An 18595-nucleotide genomic window follows, 5' to 3' on the forward strand; every position below is an offset into this window, starting at 1 on the left:
TTAAAACAAGCATCGACGCTGTACAAAGGGCAGAAATGTTAAGTTTGATCACAGTCAAGGTTCTTTAGGAGCATGAACATGACAGGGATTCTTCAGGGAAAGCAGCGCTTTTCTACAGGAGGAAGGTGTTTTCTACTTTACCAAGAAGTGTTATTCACATCATATTTTACATTCAGAGCAACAAGCAAAAGCAGAGAGTCACGGACAGAACTACATTCACAAAGTAAAACCTGAACATATTGAGGAGTTTTGAAGTTTTGTACGAATTTTCTATATTTCTGACTGAATATAAGGTAAAACCTTGTGACACATGGCCTAAAGTTGGATAAAGAGAGCCTAATTAAACAAAGGAGGTACAAATATTGTAGTTGGTCATTTATTAATTGAGAAAAAAATGATCCAATTTTACATGTCTGTGAGTAGCAAAAAAGTACTTAAATCTCAAGAATTAGCAGTTGATTTGAAGGTGAAATTAAGAGTCGGGTGTTTGCAGTCAGTGGGATGACAATAAGATGTGTGTTTGTGGGACCCCCGGTTTGGTTTAAAGAACAACAATCAAAGGGCTCAAAGTCTGAGAAGTGTATCATGAACAAAGGAGATTGTTGCCCCTTCTTTTGTCTGTTAAAAGGTCACATTGACAGGCACGGTGGTGGTAGTATCATGGTTGGGGCTCATTTTACTGCATCTGGGTACGAACGGCTCGCCATCATTGATACATTTCTAAATTATACCAGGAGTCTAAAAGACATCCGACAGTGAACTGAATCTAAAGAGAAAGTTGGTCGTCATGTTAGACAACCATAAGAACACGATGGTTAAAAGTAGAATATATAATTAAGATAAAATAGGTAATAGATCATTTTACCAACAACAGATATGCAAGATTATTACATACAGGATTAAAGATCATTTTCAAGCAATAACTAAATAAGTACAATATTTTAATCTAATTTGTTTTGCCGTTTCTTTTTTTAAATCTACCTGTATGATTTATGAAAATTTGATATTTTTCCTCATTTACAGAGATAAGAAAATTTAAGGGTTTACAAAACACCAATTTTCAATGTCAATTTAATAAGAATAATAATTCCTTGAAAACCAGTATAAATAGACGCGCATCAAAAAACATAAGGGAAAACTGCAGTATTGGACCATCAGAACTTCGTCTTTATTGAAACACTTCAAACTTATTTATCATCCGGTGATGTTTTGTATTCTTTGAACGATTAACTGCAATTAATCATGATGACAACAGTCAATGCGCAGACATGAATGAATTTTCTGTAGTGTTCCCTGAAAGATTAAAAGTTTCACAGTTTAAAGAGGAAAGACACAGCAGAAGTGTCTTTTAACACAAAAATAAAGAAAAAATGGCTTCGAATGTAAGAAAAGTCGAGAAAAGACACTTAACTACAAAGATATATAAAGTGGGCTCAGGATGGTGTAGCTGTAGACGGAGAATATGGATGAGTAGAAAGTATCTGAACGCGGACAGCAAATATTAACAAAAGAAAAGAAGCAAATTGGTTGTCTCCCCTTGAGAGGAGTTGCAGTCAAGCCGGAAAAGAAGAGCTAACTGGTTGAAATGTTGAAAGAAAAAAAAGAAAAAGAGGCTGAACATCTGCAGCGAGACGCATTCATTCAGTAATGAAACAAGATGCAGTTTTGTTTTAAGGGCACTTAAAATATTCTTTTACAGAACACATTAGTTAGTAACTCGATTCTATCCCTTATATTGCCTAGTTTAACACTCCTCTGTTCACTGTACAATAATTAAACCTTCATTTCTGGTCTGGTGATGAGAATTCCTATCGAAAACTGAATTTTCCAAACTGAATCCGACCACACAGACTAATGCCAGATGTTGTGGTTTGGATTTGAAGGTTGGGGAGAGGGAAGGGAAGGGACCTGAAAACTGGACTGATGAACCCCCAACAGGTGTTTATGAACAACAGGAAGAAAAAAAAAAAAAAAAAACCTGAACATTGTTTTTCCTTTTAAATTTAAAAAGGGGTTCATGAGTCCATTTTTCCTGAAGCCGGGGGAGGAGGGACACAGCACATCTAACTCCTAGCCCTCATTAAATGGAGGAACTCTATCGAGCCACCATTGCTTTATGCAGACACCTCTGCAGCAGGGGCGGCCTCAGCCTCTAGGGCTGCGGGGGCCGTCTCTGCCTCAGCGGGGGGGGCTTCATCTACTGCTGCCGTACCAGCGCTCTCTGCTGCTGGGGCCTCCACCACGGCCGCGGCTTCCACAGCGGCTTCAGGAACCTCCTCCACCGCCGCAGGAGGAGCAGCTTCTTCTGTGACGGTGGGCTCGGCTGCTGGCTCGACTGCGGGCTCGGCTGCTGGTTCGTCTACGGGCTCTGCGACGACCACGCCGGCTGCTGCTGCTTCTTCTTCTTCTTCAGGCGCGGCCTCGACGACGGGCTCGGCGGAGGTCTCTGCTACCGGTTCTGCAGGAGCAGGGACAGACTCGGCGGCAACGATCTCGGCGGCTGGTGCCGCCTCCTCCACTGGTGCGGGTTCAGCTGCAGGAGCTGCTGCCTCTGGTGCTGCCTTGGCTGCAGGAGCTGCAGGGTCAAGAGGTCGGGAAGAGAAATGCATGAAGGCAACCTTTTTCTTTAAAGACTTTTTTTTAACCACTTATTAGACTGATTAGTGAAGGTCTTAGATTTCTGGGCCTATTTTGGATGCATTTCAAACAAACAAACAAAAAAAAAGGTAGTCACTTTTGCTGCGACAGACAAGTTGTGAACAAGAGGCAACCAACAGTGACGTCACCCGTTGGTTTGTGAACAGCCATTATGAAGCCTCGAGTTTGGAATTTGTCCTTTTTGGAGCCAACCCCTGGTGGTCCTCGGTGGTATTGCACTTTAAGGCACTTCAACATTGGCCTAACTTTTCAGACCCGGAAGCTATGTCCACTTTTACATATAATCTACAGTTGTAAAGGTAAAATCCATGCAGTAGCCAATGGTGGAAATAACAGTCAAACCAAACAGCCAAAGTACAGTTTTCTTAAAAAGGTGTTTACCGTAATGTATCGAATAAATTTTTTACTCTGCAGTAATGAGCTACAAAATGACCAAGAGGCCGAATCGTTCTTCAATTTCCCTCAACTACTCCAGATGACTAATTTTTAAAGAAAGTACCAAAATCTGTCACTATCTCCCACAATCCAGCCGAGTGAGTCAAGAAAATTTCCTGGGGTTTCTGTGTGCAGGTAACTCAGGGTTGAAGATCAAGAGCTTAGGTCTTATATGTCTAAAAGGTGACACAGCTGCTGTTAAAACTATCAACATAATATGAGTAAAGTGGAGGATAATCCTTAATCCCAACAGGTCATTCCAGGGACAGAAATAAAACTGCTGACCTCTGAAGATGTTGGTTACCAGCTTTTTGGTGCCAGGAACTAAAGAGAACCGATTTGTTTTGCATGGATAGAGTAGATGCGTCTATGAAAAAAAGGTCCTCAGCGTACACTATAAACATAGTATTAAATGATGTGCAGAGTTAATACATAGTGCTACAAAAAGGGAGCATATTGAGGGTAAAGTTTAATGACTCATATCAGATCTGAGCTCAAATAAAACCGCTTAATGTGCTGAGTAATGTGACCTCAGACTAATGTGTCAGGACAATATGATCCTTGATCGCTATGAATCAGTCACCACGTGCATCAAGATGCTTTTCCGTTTTCACGTTCCTGGAAGTTTTTTTTGCTTGATTACATAATGCGGGTCACTGGATGAAATACCAAAGCAGTACGCTTCTCCATCACTGTAGGAAGCAGCATACTATTCTCTGACCAAAAAACACAACACTTCCAGTCTGCATGTTCACAGCTGAACCTCCAGCTGCTTAACCCCATTACAGGCTGGTTCGTGGCTCTGGGCGCCGAGCCATGATCTCTCCGGGCTGAGTAGACAAATAATTTGCAGACGGAGATCAAAACAGACAGGCACGCTAACGCTATTGAGAGTGATCATTCTACCGTGTTAGCTATGTAAGCACCGTCGCCAGAATCTGAACCAGTATTACCTCCAGATCACCCTTACTGCTTTGTCTTTTACTGCCTTTTATTTCTTAAAATTAAAAAGCTCCAGAGGCTGTTGCATCACGTCATTTCGTAACATGCTCTTTAACAAGTCCAAAAACAGCAAACACAGCCTTTGAAGTATTAAGCAAAAAATACAGCTCTGTATCAGATGTAACGTACTGAATTTATCTAACAGGCAAAGACGTGCCCGAGTAAAAACGGTCTATCTGACCTTTAAGGTTGGAAGATTCCAAAATATGCTTAAAGAAACAAGATTTTGTCAACAGTGAGATCTGGGGGGAAAATAAAAAAATAAAAAATAAAAACATGAAATCTGCTGTCTTGTGTAGAGTACTATCAAATATTTCAAAGAAATTTCAACAACACCAGAATTCATTATCTTAGTTTTTAGCCACACTAGCAGGATAATGATGCACGTCGGTCCACCACTTTAATCCAGATTTAAATATCTCAACAAGTTTTGGTTGGATTGGAAATTGCGTCTGCGTGTACTTTTGTCATGTCAAAGTTGATTGATGCTAATTTGATAAAACGAGATGATGATGGTAAATACCTACTAAAATATTAGGATGTTAACCTGCTGACAATGCTAACATGCTAAATTAAGATGAGAATATAATATACCTAAACATTAGTGTGCAAGTATTGTGATGCTGACATTTAACTGTAGTACCCCCATGCAAACCCATTAGCAGGACTATGGGATGTACAAACGGGTAACATGGGTCGAACAAGGTCATGTTCAATAAACTAAGTGTGTTTTGTTTGTTTGTGTGTGTGTGTGTGTGTGTGTGTGTGTGTGTGTGTGTGTGTGTGTGTGTGTGTGTGTGTGTGTGTGTGTGTGTGTGTGTGTGTGTGTGCTGACCTTTTGCCGTGGAGCCCATGTTGGCGAGTCTGTCCTCATAGCGCTCACTATCACCATTGACTGTCTTGTAGGCCTGAGAGAACGATGGCAGATATGCACATATTTACATACCAGCACTCAACCAGTGATAACAGTATGAAATGGTAACAACAGCGTTACAAAATGCCACCGTTTTGTCCGACATAAACCAACACAGCTGAAATACACTCGTGTGCTTTGCCAAGACGGCAAACAGGGGACAATGACGGCGAGAGTTGGCCTGAAAGCACAAAGAACATTCTTTGTGCCCTTCGGCGTCTGAGCTGTGGGGACATCTGCAGTCCAGTCTGCCCTCAGGTTGGACTGCAGCAAAAGACATCTCACTGTAAAACCATAAATTAATTGCGCGCTGTGTTTTTAAATGCTTCCCATCAATATCCATTAAAACGATGGACGTGCGCGAGCAGAATGCCGATATAAATAATGCAAAAAGACAAGCAGCCGGTGTTTTCAACTGCCCACTATTCATCAGTGACAGTTCTGTGATGTAAACACAGCAGTCATCTGCAAACAAAGACAGCATGATTCCTATTGGAATTAACCATGTCTTGTTTCTGTAAATTATTCCTTACCGTTATACGTAGAGCCGCAATGATTAGTCGTTTAATTAGTTGATCAAGAGAAAGTTGGGGGTCACCAGGGATCGGCCTCCTGCCAGTCATGCAGTGCATCCCTGGCGGGCCCCCAAGATAGTCAATTCTTCGGTCTGGTCGCCAAACCGTCCCAGGTACAGTATGGCTTCAGAGGAGTATGCCATTGTATCTAATCTAGGCGACTTCCACGGGAGGTTTTCCAAGCATGAAGATCCAGAGGTAGAACCAGAAAACACTGGATATCTTGTGCATCTCCACTAACCAAAGAACACCTCGGGATCCATCAGGAGAACCTAGAAAATGTAGCTAGGCAGGGGGTGGGGGGTATCTGGGCTAACCTGCTGCCAATGTGACCCAACATTTGATAAGTGTCCGAAAATAAATGGATGGTTGAGTGGACCATTTAGACAATCAAGTAATCGGTCAATTAATTCTCAGATTCCTGCCTTTTAAAAGTGAAGGTTTTCTGGTTCCTTTACTCCTTTGTGATAATAAACTGAATATTCTTTGGTTGTGAAAGGTTGATCGGGACAAAACAAGACATTTTAGGTTGCTTTTTAATAACCACGTCGTTGACATTCTTTGTTGAATTACATTGTAAATTTTTCAATGTTACTTACTTTGTAGAAAGAAAAAAAAAACCCACTTAAAAGCAAAAAAACCCCACTATTTTCTATTTAAGCAATAACAGCAAAGGTATGGACAGATATGTGATACTCACATAGACGACTGCAGCAGTGAGGCCTCCTCCACACAAAACGAAGTATGCCATGTTGGTGGAGCCTCCGGGAACCCCGAGGGCCATGTGTCGCACTGGAACTGTGGAAAAAAAACACACACACACACAGAGTTACACTGCTAGTTTGGAAAACCAACCAACAACAAAGAGATTTACATATATTCATAAAGTAGGCCCCATTATAGACTTTGTTATTTCTACTTCCATTCAACCACTGATTGAAACATCACTTTGTATGATTACAAATTTAGTCATGGAGAGAAACTACTGTAATTTTAATCATCTCCTAGTATCTTTTTTTTTTTTTTTAGTCAGAAAGCCGTGCCTCCATCAGATGCACAACTCGACACGCAGAACAGTGCACTCTGACAGCGTCAACATGTCTCCATCCCTTAATCCAGTTACCCAATACCGCTCTGGTCATTTGTAGCGGAGGAGATGGAAAGATTTATCAGCGGCCAAGCTAAACACTGAATTGTCCCTCGAATTAAATCCCGCGGCACACACAAACACTAAAACGCTTCCTGCTTGACGATCTTAGATGTGCATCAAAACAAACAACTTTAAAAAGGACCTAGAATTCATAGTCAAGTCGGCCTTCAACACATAATACTGTCGCTGATCTCTTAAAGGGTTTTTGACAAGCTGTTGTTGTTGTTTTTGTTGTGTTTGTGGATATAGGTGACTGGGAAAAGATTTGCTGGTGTTTATAGAATCAGTGGTGCATGCAGAAGAGGCTGTAAATAAAACCATCCTCCATCCCAAACACTGCCTCAGCCTAATCTCTTCCTACCCAGACTACACACAACAGAGTGTGCACAGACACATTTACAGCGCAGATGATATCTTCAGCGGGACACACATGTGTGCACATGTAGAGTCGGACGATCTGTCAAAGAACACAATGTACGACACACCTGCCCCCGTCGGCTCATACACGTGTTCAGGCAACTCATAAATCACCCTGTCACTTTTCCACAGACCGCTTTGACGGTGGTTCCATGTTCTTTGCAAAATACTCAACCAGTCACCGAGTTTCACAATTACTGACGTAGGTTTAGTCGATCAAGGATGTTTAAAAATGAACCGTTTTCTGCCAGCAAGAAATTTGACAAAAAGTGGAGGCTTCGAACATATCTTCAAACCAAAAGACGTAGAAGATTTATACAATCTGCACAGTTTCAAGATGCAACCAAACATAAAATCCGGTCTCAATCTGCCCTTCTGTTCCCGAGTTATGGTGTTGAATAACGGCCAGAAATGGGTATCTGCAGAACATTTTGATGACCAGAAGGTCAAGTTGACCTTTGACCTATTGGATATAAAATGTCCTCATTTAATCTCCCAAAAATCGATTGGTGCATGCGACTTTGTTCTTACATATTTACACTGTTTTTTTACGGGCACCAGGTTGTCATGCGTTACTCCCGTCAGAAGGTGGCGGTAATGCGTCTAAAAGCTGTCTGCCAGCCGCCATTAAATAATATAGGGAGAAGAAGATTACGCTGCTTTCAGGGGGTCCGGCAGTTTGTGGGTAAAACTATCCCGGTTATTAGATCAAATAGTTCAGAGCGAATATCGAATAGTAGTTTTGTTTGAAAGATGCATCCCTTCATTTTTACAATAGATTTTTTTTTTGCACCAATGAAACACGATATAACATTTTAATTAGTGAGTTTACGAGGTGCTTGTAGGTTACCAGATTACGTCACCTTTAGACAGAGGCATCAAATGTCATACTGTTTGTCTGTGTTGCCTCTTTTATAATTTTACACAAGTTTTAAGATACTTAGTTGTATTGTATGTTTTCACCGCCAAATTACAAGTGAAGAGAACCAAAAAAAAAAAAAAAAAAACAGAGCGGAGCGGAGGATCTTCCTTGTTGTGGGACACCATGAGTCGTCCCTGCCGCTCTAATACCAATGACACAGCGGGACAAGGCCAAGTACAGGTTATTTATACAGGTAATCAGTTAATCCCCGCTGCCGTAGGTTCAAGCCTGTGAAAATGGACACGCATTGCCAGGCATGCAACAACCGGCAAGATGGCCACTGTGGTACGCATGTCATGGACGGAGGGATGGAGGGGGGGCATGCTACTGTCTGTCAACTGCCATGTGCTCCCTCCTAAAGGGGGTGGGGGGGCATGCAAGGCTGGTGTGGCCCTGCATATGTGCAGCCTATAGGAAACAGTGTGCCTGTGACGTAATTAGAGAAGTAGCCTCCAGCATCCACCTCTACTCTTCTTATACAAGGTCATGTGCACTTTTTTGTTGTTTTTCCGATACGCACTTATAAATACACAAAATCCTGACGTCACAACCTTGCCACGCATTTCTAAAACAGGAAATGAAAGGAGCAGCTCGTCCTGGGGGCTAAATTCCACATGTTCAGATCCCAAATTAAAGTAAAGGATGGGGTGGTTTGGGGGGGGGGGGCATGCACGCGTGAAAAGACAAAAGTCTCAAATCCCCCCTCCGCTTCCACGCAAACTGTCCAAAGTGAAGCTCTGGACTGAAAAATGCACAAGAAAAATAAATGTTGTTTTGTTTTTTGTCCAATAGTGGATTATAATTCAGATATACTTTTTAAATATACAAGATTTTTTTTTTTTTTTTTAATTCTCAAACTCTGCTCTAATTGCTGGTCTCCATGTGGCTCAGAACAACGTCCCAGAACAATGTGTTCACAAGTAAATCTCCCCGTAAATAATTATTTTTTCCACGAAAACTGGCCCACGTGCAGGAATGTGACAAGAAAAACGGTGCATTTGTTCCACATTCGTTCAAGAAAACCTTAAAAACTAAAAAAAAAAGGAGATTTTAGTGGTTCGTGTGATGCTCTTTCATAACCTGTGTGGAGAACTGAGTGTTCCCAAAGCAGGACACACCTCCTTCAGTCGGCCCGACTGCTGCAGCTCCGCTCTGCAAATCCCATAAAAGTGTTTTTTGTTTTTGTTTTTAAATGGCACTTTCTTATAGAAAATATAGAGTGGTTGATGCACGAAAGAAACTTAAAAAAAAACAAAAAAAAAAAACACTACGGGTTTTGTTTTGTTTTTATTTAGAAATATCGAGGTTTTTTTTTTTTTTTTTTCCTTACAAATCAAGACAAACAGAGACTCCATTTATGTGACTCCAGCTCATTAATAAGTTGCTCTCATTAACGCCACATCCAATCATGTAAATAAAAAAAAACAACTCTGAAAGTCCCGGTTAATAAGGTGACTCACCGGTTCTGGATAAGGGGTTGAAAGCCCTCCGTGCCAGCGGCCCGACCCTCTGCCATGCCCGTCTGCAGAACATGTTTGCTCGGTTATTGGCAGGTAAGAGGCAGCTGCGTGTGTCTCCGGCAGCTTTTTAAGGATAAATGATTGAGAGCGCTCAGCTGGTGTCCGACGCTGACGGAGAAGAGCACACCCCCCCCCCTTTCAAACAAAGGTAACTTCACCAGCACGCCCCCTACTGGCGATAAGGTAGAGATAACGGGACTGAAAAGCAGGTGTCGACGTTTAATTTGGCCCTCAATCAAAAATATGAGACCCCATCGGGAGAGGTGAAGTTTTCTTTTTATGGTTTGCATTCAAATGATCACATAACGCCTCATAAATCCGCTGTATGTAACAAAATGATTTATGTAAATCCCAATAAATGCAAACTCGTGACATCTAGGTGGCAGTATAACAGAAGTAATACAGAAGGATGGTATCAAATAGGCTCCTCAATCACCTCAAAGTCCGAAAGCAACTTAAAATTAAATAAAATACTCAAAAAGGAAGTAGTCTGACAAATCTAACAACTACATTATGAAGTAGAAGTATTTCCTCAACATGCCTGTGTTGGTCCTTCACTGAAAAAAAACTGCCCCACAGTTGATAATAAACGCCGGTTCCTGCTATTTGTGACTCTTAGACGTGTTGATACGTTAACCCTCCTGTTATGTTCGTTTCTTAGGTACAGCAATGATGTTTAATCATCCAAAAGTTGTCAGAAACCCCCCCCCCCCAAAAAAAAAAAAAAATCCTAATAAATATAGTTTGTACCACATCACCAACACCATTACTAACAATTCAATCCGTTTTTAGTGGAATGGAGTTATTCACCCCTCCATAGATCAGAGTTCAATTAGGACAACTCGCTCGTTTTCATTAAAAATACATGTTCAAACTATTTATTTTTTTAGGTACACTGGAAAAACCTAGATATAAATTGCACTAGTCTACCATAACATGTATTTTTTCCTAAATTTTATTTGCATTTTGAAACTTTTTTTCCTTGGGGTGGTGTAGATAAACAGAGATGAGAGACCTCTGCTGTTCAGGGTCACATTGACCCGCTCACTCTAAATCAAACCAAATCGAGTCATAAAGATTGCGTTTCATCCAGCTCCTTCCACTTCTCCCCAAAACACCTCTCTCTTCTAGATTAGTTGTAAATACATGATATATATATATATTTTTTTTACATTGATTACACTAATGAAGGCAAGCAGAAGAAGTTTGATACAGAAAAAGTACTTTAAAATATTTCTTCTAGATTTTCAAACTTTGAAACGGGTCAATTTGACCCTCAACGTAACAGGAGGGTTAAACAAATATTAAACATCACCAATTTTACTTTTTTTTTCTCTACTGTTCTCTAATTTTTACATATGCATTTTTTTTTTTTAAAGTAATTTTAAAGCAAGAAAAATATATTGTTTTTATTAAGCTAATTTGTTACCGAACTCACAAAAAGCGCATCAAAAAGTATTAACGTCAGATCCTAGATTTCCCATAATGCAACTGCACCAACGTCCCTTCCTGCTTGGTTAAACTCCCACATCTTTCCTACTTCACATCCCCCAAGTTTATAACTCTGTCAAGACTCAAAGGTTGTACCCTCCAAAGTAAACCTTAGCCCCCCCTCCCTCCCTCCCCTCCCCTCCTTGATGACATCACTATGATGTCATCAGGAGCTATTTCCTCCAGGCTGACTCGTGTTCTGCAAGACTTTTTTTTTTTTTTTTCACTTCTTTAACCACGTTGGTATTTTATTTAAAAATGATTTTAATGGAAGATTAAGAGAAATATTAAACAAAATGTTGAGGTCCCTCCTCCCCCTCCCCCTCCCCGCCTCCACTTATCCTCTTTTTGGAGTTTAGAGAACAACATCTACCGTATGGCCGCTGAATGTTGCACCACTGTGACACTTGCATGTGCACACACACACACACACACACACACACACATTACACACACACATTACACACACACACACTCAGCTGGCTGCACCCCCGGCGTGCTGCTTGGACCCACGGCAGCACTGGATGAAGTTCATCATGTGACGACGCCTGAATCACCGATCAGACACAAAATCACATGTGATGCACTTTTCCATCGCCCACATCAGGCTCACGCACAAGACCGGTGCGTGACTGCCGCGATGTTTGGTCCAGACGGACGCGGCCTCTTGGTGGGAAAAACTGTGAGGAAGAAGCTGCAGCTTTGAAAACCCTCTACGTCGTTGGCCCCGCCCACTTCCTCGACGTAGTGAGCGTTAGTGCACAAAACACAGCAAATGCGTCGCTTTCTTCCGTCAGGTTGTAATTATGACTGGGATTATGATTATGATCGAATTAATTTTTTTTTTCTGTAAACTTCGGTGTAACAAATCCAAACTCCGCCTTTCAAAAGGAACTAAATCCGCAGCTAATCGACAGTATTTGCACCAGTCACGTGACCAACTCTGCATTTATACAGCTGTTGGATGTCAGGTGACGTTTTCATGCCGCGATGGAGCTCGTGACCGATTTCACTGTTACGCTACAGCGAGTAAAAGAGCCCCCAGTTACTCCCCCGGGAGACGAAACGGGTCCCTTTAACGTTTACATTCACAGTATCTCTTTATTTTGCAGCTATCGTAAACAATAAAATCACAAATATACACCAAATTTCTAAGTCGCACTTTATAACTCCCCCGTTTTAAAGAGTATAAATATCAGAGTTCTGGGTGGGAGAGACGCAAAAAGGTTCCTGATCTTTATCTTTGGTCAAAAATTCACACACTCACACACACACACATAAAGAACTTTAAAAAAACAACAAATCACATTCGTCCTCCTGAAAAGGTCTCCGTCCTCTCAGCAGCAGGTCCACATGTCTTTCTCCGGTCTTTTCTTGTGACTGAGTCTGATGGACCCGCTGTACGCCGCGGCGTTCCCCACGTACGGCCTCTTCTGTCTCTTCAGCTTGGCGCCGACAGCGGCGACGATGTCTTCCATTTTGTGCAGCTGGCACGGCGCCGCCCGATCGCCCCGTCGTCCGTTGGCGCACTTCGCCGGCGGGATCGGGTTCTTGGCGGACGTCTCGAAGAACGTCATGCCGTGGGCTTTGGCGAAGCTCAGCGCCCGCTCCCGGCTCACCTGGCAGTCGGCCGCGCCGGGGTCGCGGAGGTCGCCCTTGTTCCCGATGAGAAACCTGAAGGAAGACGACCGCTGACTTAAACCTTCGAAGGGGTTTTTCGATTTGAGACGACGGAGGCGCACGCGGACGGCGGTTACCTGGGTATCTCCTGTCCCAGCGAGTTCTGCCGGCACTCTTCTATCCAGGCGCTCAGGCCGCCGAAGGTGGCGGGACAGCTGACGTCGTAGACGAAGAGCACGGCGTGGACGTTGCGGTAGTAGTGGCGCACCATGGACTTACGGAAGCGCTCCTGTCCCGCCGTGTCCCACAGCTGGAGCTGAGACACAAACACCAGAAAAAGAGGAAATGAATTGACACGGAAGACGCAAGGAGGACAAGAAATGATGTGTTGAAATAGGTTGAGAGCAGGCAGAAGCAAAAACACACACACACACACACACACACACACACACACACACACACACACACACACACACACACACACACACACACAATGAGTCATCGCTGAGAGGGAACAAAGAAAAGGGTATAAACATGAAGATCTGATGTTAGGAAGTCAGATCTCTCTTCAGGGCTTCGTCGTGTCTTCCTTCAATAAGACAAACCGTGTGACACAGTTGGCGAAGAAAAAAAACAACGTAGAAAAATAATAAAAACTGAACAAAATCACAATAACAAACAAACAAACTTCTCAGCTTTGAAATGTGAACACGGGGACGGTCCGACTGTCGGCAGCCCGGAGATGAAAAAATACCCCAAAAAAAGAAGAGACGGAATTTGCAAGTGAAGATTTGCGAGCTGATTTTTTTTGGCCCCGAGAACGTTTTATTGAACGAAGACTTGAACTAAGAATTAACATGTTTGGCTTCAGACTCGTTTTTCAGTGACTTGAGATTTTGATTTAAAACAGACCTGGTTGATCTGAGACTTGGTGGGTTTTTATCGATTGACTTGAGAAAGTTGAAACAGGAGTTGTGACGGACTTGAGACTTATTTTGAAACGGTATTTTGCCTCGGGACTTTGTTCGGACTGAAACTGGATGGATTTAAATGGTCTTGATGGACTTTTTGTAAGTCGAGTTGTTTTGATGGACTTTAAACTGTAAATCTGAAACTCGCTTCAACCTTGTCTTGTAATTTGTCATTTTCTTTTTTGATTTGCTTGAGATTTTGACTTGATTCACTTGAGCCTTGTTCTGACCGACTTTTGAAACTTACTTTGAATCGAGACTTGACTGGCTTGGGACCCGGTTTGAACTAAATCTTGGTGTAAGTAACATTTTATGGTCTTTAGACTCGGTAAACCTCAGACTTGCTTTAACTGACTCAAAACTTGTTTTAAACTGTGATTTAACTTGATTGGTTTGACACAGATTGAGACTTGATTGATTCAGAATTGCCTTAAAACTTGTTTTGTAATTTGCTTGAGAATTGACTTGATTGACTTTTATAACTTGGTTTGAGCTGAGACTTGCTTTGATTGACTTGAAACCTTCTTTAACTGATTTGAGACTTGGTTTGAATTGTGGTTTGACTTGAGACCTGGTTTGAACTCAGTCTTGGCTGACTTTTCACTTGTCTTGAATGACTTTTGTAAATTAGTTTGGACCGAGACGTAACATGCGCATTGATTTTAGGTCCCTGTACGTGTAGTAAAACGACGGTATCCAGACCTTGTTCATTTAAAAATACCAAAAAACAACTTCTGAAGTTGTAAATAAATCCTCACCCACCGCACGCCTGCACTTCCTCTGTCGTGTGGTGGTTTCAAAACAGTCAGGAAACAGAAACGAACACCCACAGTTTTAATAAAAGATCACAGCCACTCACACAGAATCTGTTATCAGGCCGGCATGATGCATTTCATATAAAACTTCCCACACATTAAATATGCTCCATAAAAACATTTCGATCTGAATGAAATGCATTCATGTGGCTCTCCAAAAAAAAAAAAAAAACATGTCACTAAAATCAAACCTCACTGTGATTTCCAGGCTGAGTTAGTTCTGCAAACACAAGCAGCTCTGCTGATTTTCTGCCATCCAGAGAATTCAGTCATTCAGCCGGGGGACAAATACCTCTGTGTTAACCCAGCAGACTTTCACTGCAGTTCAGGCCCTTAATCCTCCAGACCCTTAATCCTCCAGCCCCTGAGAATATTTGGCACCGATATAAAATTTGATAAAAGTCACTATGTTTTAAAAAACTAAACTGGGCTCCTTTCACACACGTCGAGCTCCTGGTGGTTTATGTTTGATGTTTTGTTCACCAACTTTTACTGAAACTGAACCTACTGACCGGCAATCATTGTAAAAAACTAAAGCTAAAAGTGACTAAAACGGGTTTGTTTCGAGACGTTTCAAAATAAAAGAGCTGATTGAAAGTCACAGCTGTGCGAAAAACAACAACAACAACAACATAGAGCTCAAATATCCAGTTCATTAATTTTGATTTAAGTGGTGGCACAAACACTTGACCAGTTACCTTGATTTTCTCTCCGTCGATCTCGAGCGATGTCTCGCGGAAGTCCACCCCGATGGTGGCCTCCACTCTGCTGGGGAACTCTCCGGCGCACAGCCGGTGCGTGAGGCTGGTCTTCCCCACCCCGGAGTCTCCGATCACGAGCACTTTGAACGTCCGGCAGCGGGTTAAAACCGAGGAGACGCTCCCCAAGGAGCTGGAAAACTCCAGAGATGACTCCATTTCACCCTCCTTCACGGTCACAACGAAGCTCAAGAAAAGTCCCCCCCCCCTCCTAAAAAAAACAAAAAACAAAAAAAGCTCCTTCAGGCTGTCCGCAGCGCAGCGTGGGTGGATCAGGAGGAGGAGGTCCTGTCGGTTCCCCGTCTGCGTCTCTTTTGACGGCACGGTGGTGCTCGCAGTCCGGAGGGTGGAGAGTTCATGGAGTCCGAGAATGCGCCCGAGTTTTCCAGGCAGGAAAACACAATGGACTCCTTTGTAAATATCTTTTTTTTTTTTGGTTTTACGTTATCCAGCTTTAAATTTCTTAGAAAAAAAAAAAGAAAAGCAGTGGAACCTGCTAAAGTCACGTTCTGACATCGTGACATGTTCTTATATTGTTATTATTTTGCAGGACAAAGACAACTTTTTTTTTTTTTTATCAATCAAGGAACACAGTAACAGATCATCCTGATTCATGACCCCCTGCAGCCTCTTCATCACGTTCACCTGCCGGAGGAGCAGCCCGGTGCTGCCCCCTGCTGGTGGTTATTACTCTGCACTTTCTGCTTCAGTGCCCCACTGACCGGTGCAAAATGCTGATCTAGTAATGTTTCGCATCACTTCCATACGGTGGCCCTGAAGGTCAAACGCAAAAAAAAAAGACATTTCACAGAACACAAATATTTCAGAAAACACACACACACAAAAACAAAAACATTTCAGAAAACACACAAACATGTCAGAAACTGGAGAGGGTAGAACCACGCATGTTGTTTGTGATCGGACAGAACTCAAGTTAATCAGCTTCCCGTCCCATAAAACTGTTTCTGGTCCGAAGCTTTGTGTTCTGGGAAATGTTTGTGTTTTGTGAAATGTTTTTTGACGTTTGACCATCAGGGCCACCGTACTTCCAACATGTTTGTGCAATTTCTTCAACTCAAGGCCCCCTCGAGCTATATATACTATATATTGTATACAAAAATGAATTTTGGGTCACTTTTTGGACATTACTTTTTTTTTTTAAATATTTTGAACATACTTTAGATTACTTTTTTTTTATCACTTTTTGGAGTATGACCTTTCTCTGAACTAGTTACTCAAGTTACTAGTTAGTATTACTGCCCTGAGACGGACTCGCCTTACGAGGTCTCACCCTTAGAGGGATTCACTCTCCGTTGAACCATGTGCGATACCTGAGCGGGGCTCGAACCCGTGTCTTCACGATGTCCTTCCCAGCTCGGTGTCGGCGTCGCCGTAGACCGCCGGACTACCTTCAGCGCCGGAGGACGAGCCGCGGCCGGAGAAAGAGTTTCAAAGAGCTTCCAGCAACTAAACCGACGGTCTGGTTAACTGAACAGGTAAAAGATTCCACTTCAACAAGGTTGATATTAATTCTGTTAATATCGCTGCAGACGCCCGTAAAAACATGTTTTTCTACTATCCAAAGAATGTCTGCGGCAATTTTGGTCGCATTTAAATGAATATTTGTGGACGGTGGAGTTATAGGTTGCAGTGAGCCAAAGGTTCGTCATAATGAAAACAATCTCCTGGGAAGATCAGTTAGAGGGTCATGGGTTCGAAACCCCCCCCTGCGACAAAAATTCAAACTATAGAAAAAAGTGAACCAAAAGTCATTTTTGAGTCACTTTTTGGACGGCATGACTTTTGGGTCACTTCTGGGCCGCTGGGACTTTTCTTTCGTACGTCCAGGTGCGATACACGTGATGCACGATTTTCGTGCAGTGTACGTACATGCAGCCGCCGGGGCATCTGTCTACGCTACATCTGAAATGCAACTTGAACGGGCAGTTATGTGGACACCACTTTTAGCGAAGAGGTCCTTGTTCAACCAGGAAGTCCCAGAAAAATGGAGGTAAGTTTTGTCTGTTGATTTTATCAAATAAAAATAGCCGTTTACTTGTTGATGATCAATTCTTAACAATCATCGTTGCACATGTAAACAAATGTCAAACGCCAATTGAAAAGCGATCTAACCGATTAACCGAAACGTCACGAAGCGTCCGCCGCGACGTAAACAAACAAAAACATCCGGAAGTCAGTTGTTTTTGTTGTCGTTTTTCTTTTAATACAAAAATCCAGAGATATCATACATCACCATCTCAGATTTCATCTTTCACATTAGAACCCAAATTAAAGGAAAAAGGGGAAGAAAAGAGATTATTGGAGGAAAACAAAAAGAGGGTGGTGGTGGTGGTGGTGGTGTGGGGTCGGGGGGTGGTGGTGGGGAGAGGGGGGTACAGAAGAAGTAAAATAACTTCCAGATGTTTGTACATTTACTCGTGACATTTTCCTGTCTTGTCACCTTGGCAACGGGCGTCGATACGGGAGTTCTGACTTTTTTTTTTTTTTTTTTTTTTGCGGGAAGAGCCGTTTTTCACGAGGAGAGAAGATGCCTCTGAAGTACCGTTTCCACGGCGATGGCGAGGCTGCTGCTGCTGCTGCTGCTGATCGAGTCCACCCGCACCACCGCAGTTAAAAACCAGGCTCGGGGGTTACCACGCCGACCAGGTCCGTTATCATCAAAATACAGGAGAGTTTTGATTGATCCGCCCGTGGACAGGAAGGTGTTTTTATGGTATTGCTTTAAGGTCTAAATCCAGCTCTCTCAGCACTACGTAGAAAAAGTTAAAGAGTAGCAGTGTGTTTGAAAACGGAGCGCAAACACACAATCGTTTTTACCCAGTTTGTAATATGAGGCGCTCCGTGAGAACAGACGGAGGATTTTTTTTTTTTTTTTTTGTATTTATTTTTTGTATTTTTTTGTATTTTTGTACATATTCCCAAGTGGAACCAGGAGCCGTGAGGGAGGCGCGTTCTGATCGGGGGGAACTTTTGTTTCTCTCGGGGATCCGACCGTCGTCACACAGTCCGCTTTGCTCTGGAGCGAGTGTCACAGCAGGTAACGGAGGAAAAAAAATAAAACAGAAACAACAACAACACCTGCGGCCGCTCGGAGGTCCTCGGGCTCCTCCTCCCTGCTCCGCGTCCCACGCGGATCCGTCAGAGGTCGGATCCGCTCGGCTCGGTCGGGCGACATCCCGTTTTTTTTTTTCAATTTTAAATGAGCTTTTTCTGTTAAAACGAGCGTCTCGACAGGCGCGAGTCAGATTTAGGACGTCGCCGTTATCGATCACCAACAGTCCGTGTCTGTCCTGTCCGGTCTCAAGTTTCTCCCGACAGTTTACCGAT

General features: G+C 42.7%; 2 protein-coding genes across 2 annotated transcripts; both read right to left on the reverse strand.

Annotated features, from left to right (window-relative positions):
* Positions 1-1118: 1118 nt before the first annotated feature.
* Positions 1119-9670, reverse strand: LOC138632295 (uncharacterized). Its single transcript, XM_069717770.1, has 4 exons — positions 9533-9670; positions 6284-6381; positions 4931-5003; positions 1119-2575 (listed from the first exon to the last, which is right to left on the reverse strand). The coding sequence occupies exons 1-4, from the start codon at positions 9603-9605 to the stop codon at positions 2115-2117; spliced, it is 705 nt and encodes a 234-aa protein (XP_069573871.1). The 5' UTR covers positions 9606-9670; the 3' UTR covers positions 1119-2114.
* Positions 9671-12164: 2494 nt separating this feature from the next.
* LOC138632316 (ras-related protein Rab-33B-like) lies at positions 12165-15411 on the reverse strand. The gene is made up of 3 exons (XM_069717801.1): positions 15188-15411; positions 12841-13019; positions 12165-12757 (listed from the first exon to the last, which is right to left on the reverse strand). The coding sequence occupies exons 1-3, from the start codon at positions 15404-15406 to the stop codon at positions 12421-12423; spliced, it is 735 nt and encodes a 244-aa protein (XP_069573902.1). The 5' UTR covers positions 15407-15411; the 3' UTR covers positions 12165-12420.
* Positions 15412-18595: the final 3184 nt, after the last annotated feature.

The sequence above is a fragment of the Brachyistius frenatus genome, unplaced genomic scaffold (genome assembly GCF_029030835.1).
Source record: "Brachyistius frenatus isolate BFR_SWC_R1_liver_20210118 unplaced genomic scaffold, ASM2903083v1 Contig_180, whole genome shotgun sequence".
Classification (NCBI taxonomy): Eukaryota; Metazoa; Chordata; class Actinopteri; family Embiotocidae; genus Brachyistius; species Brachyistius frenatus.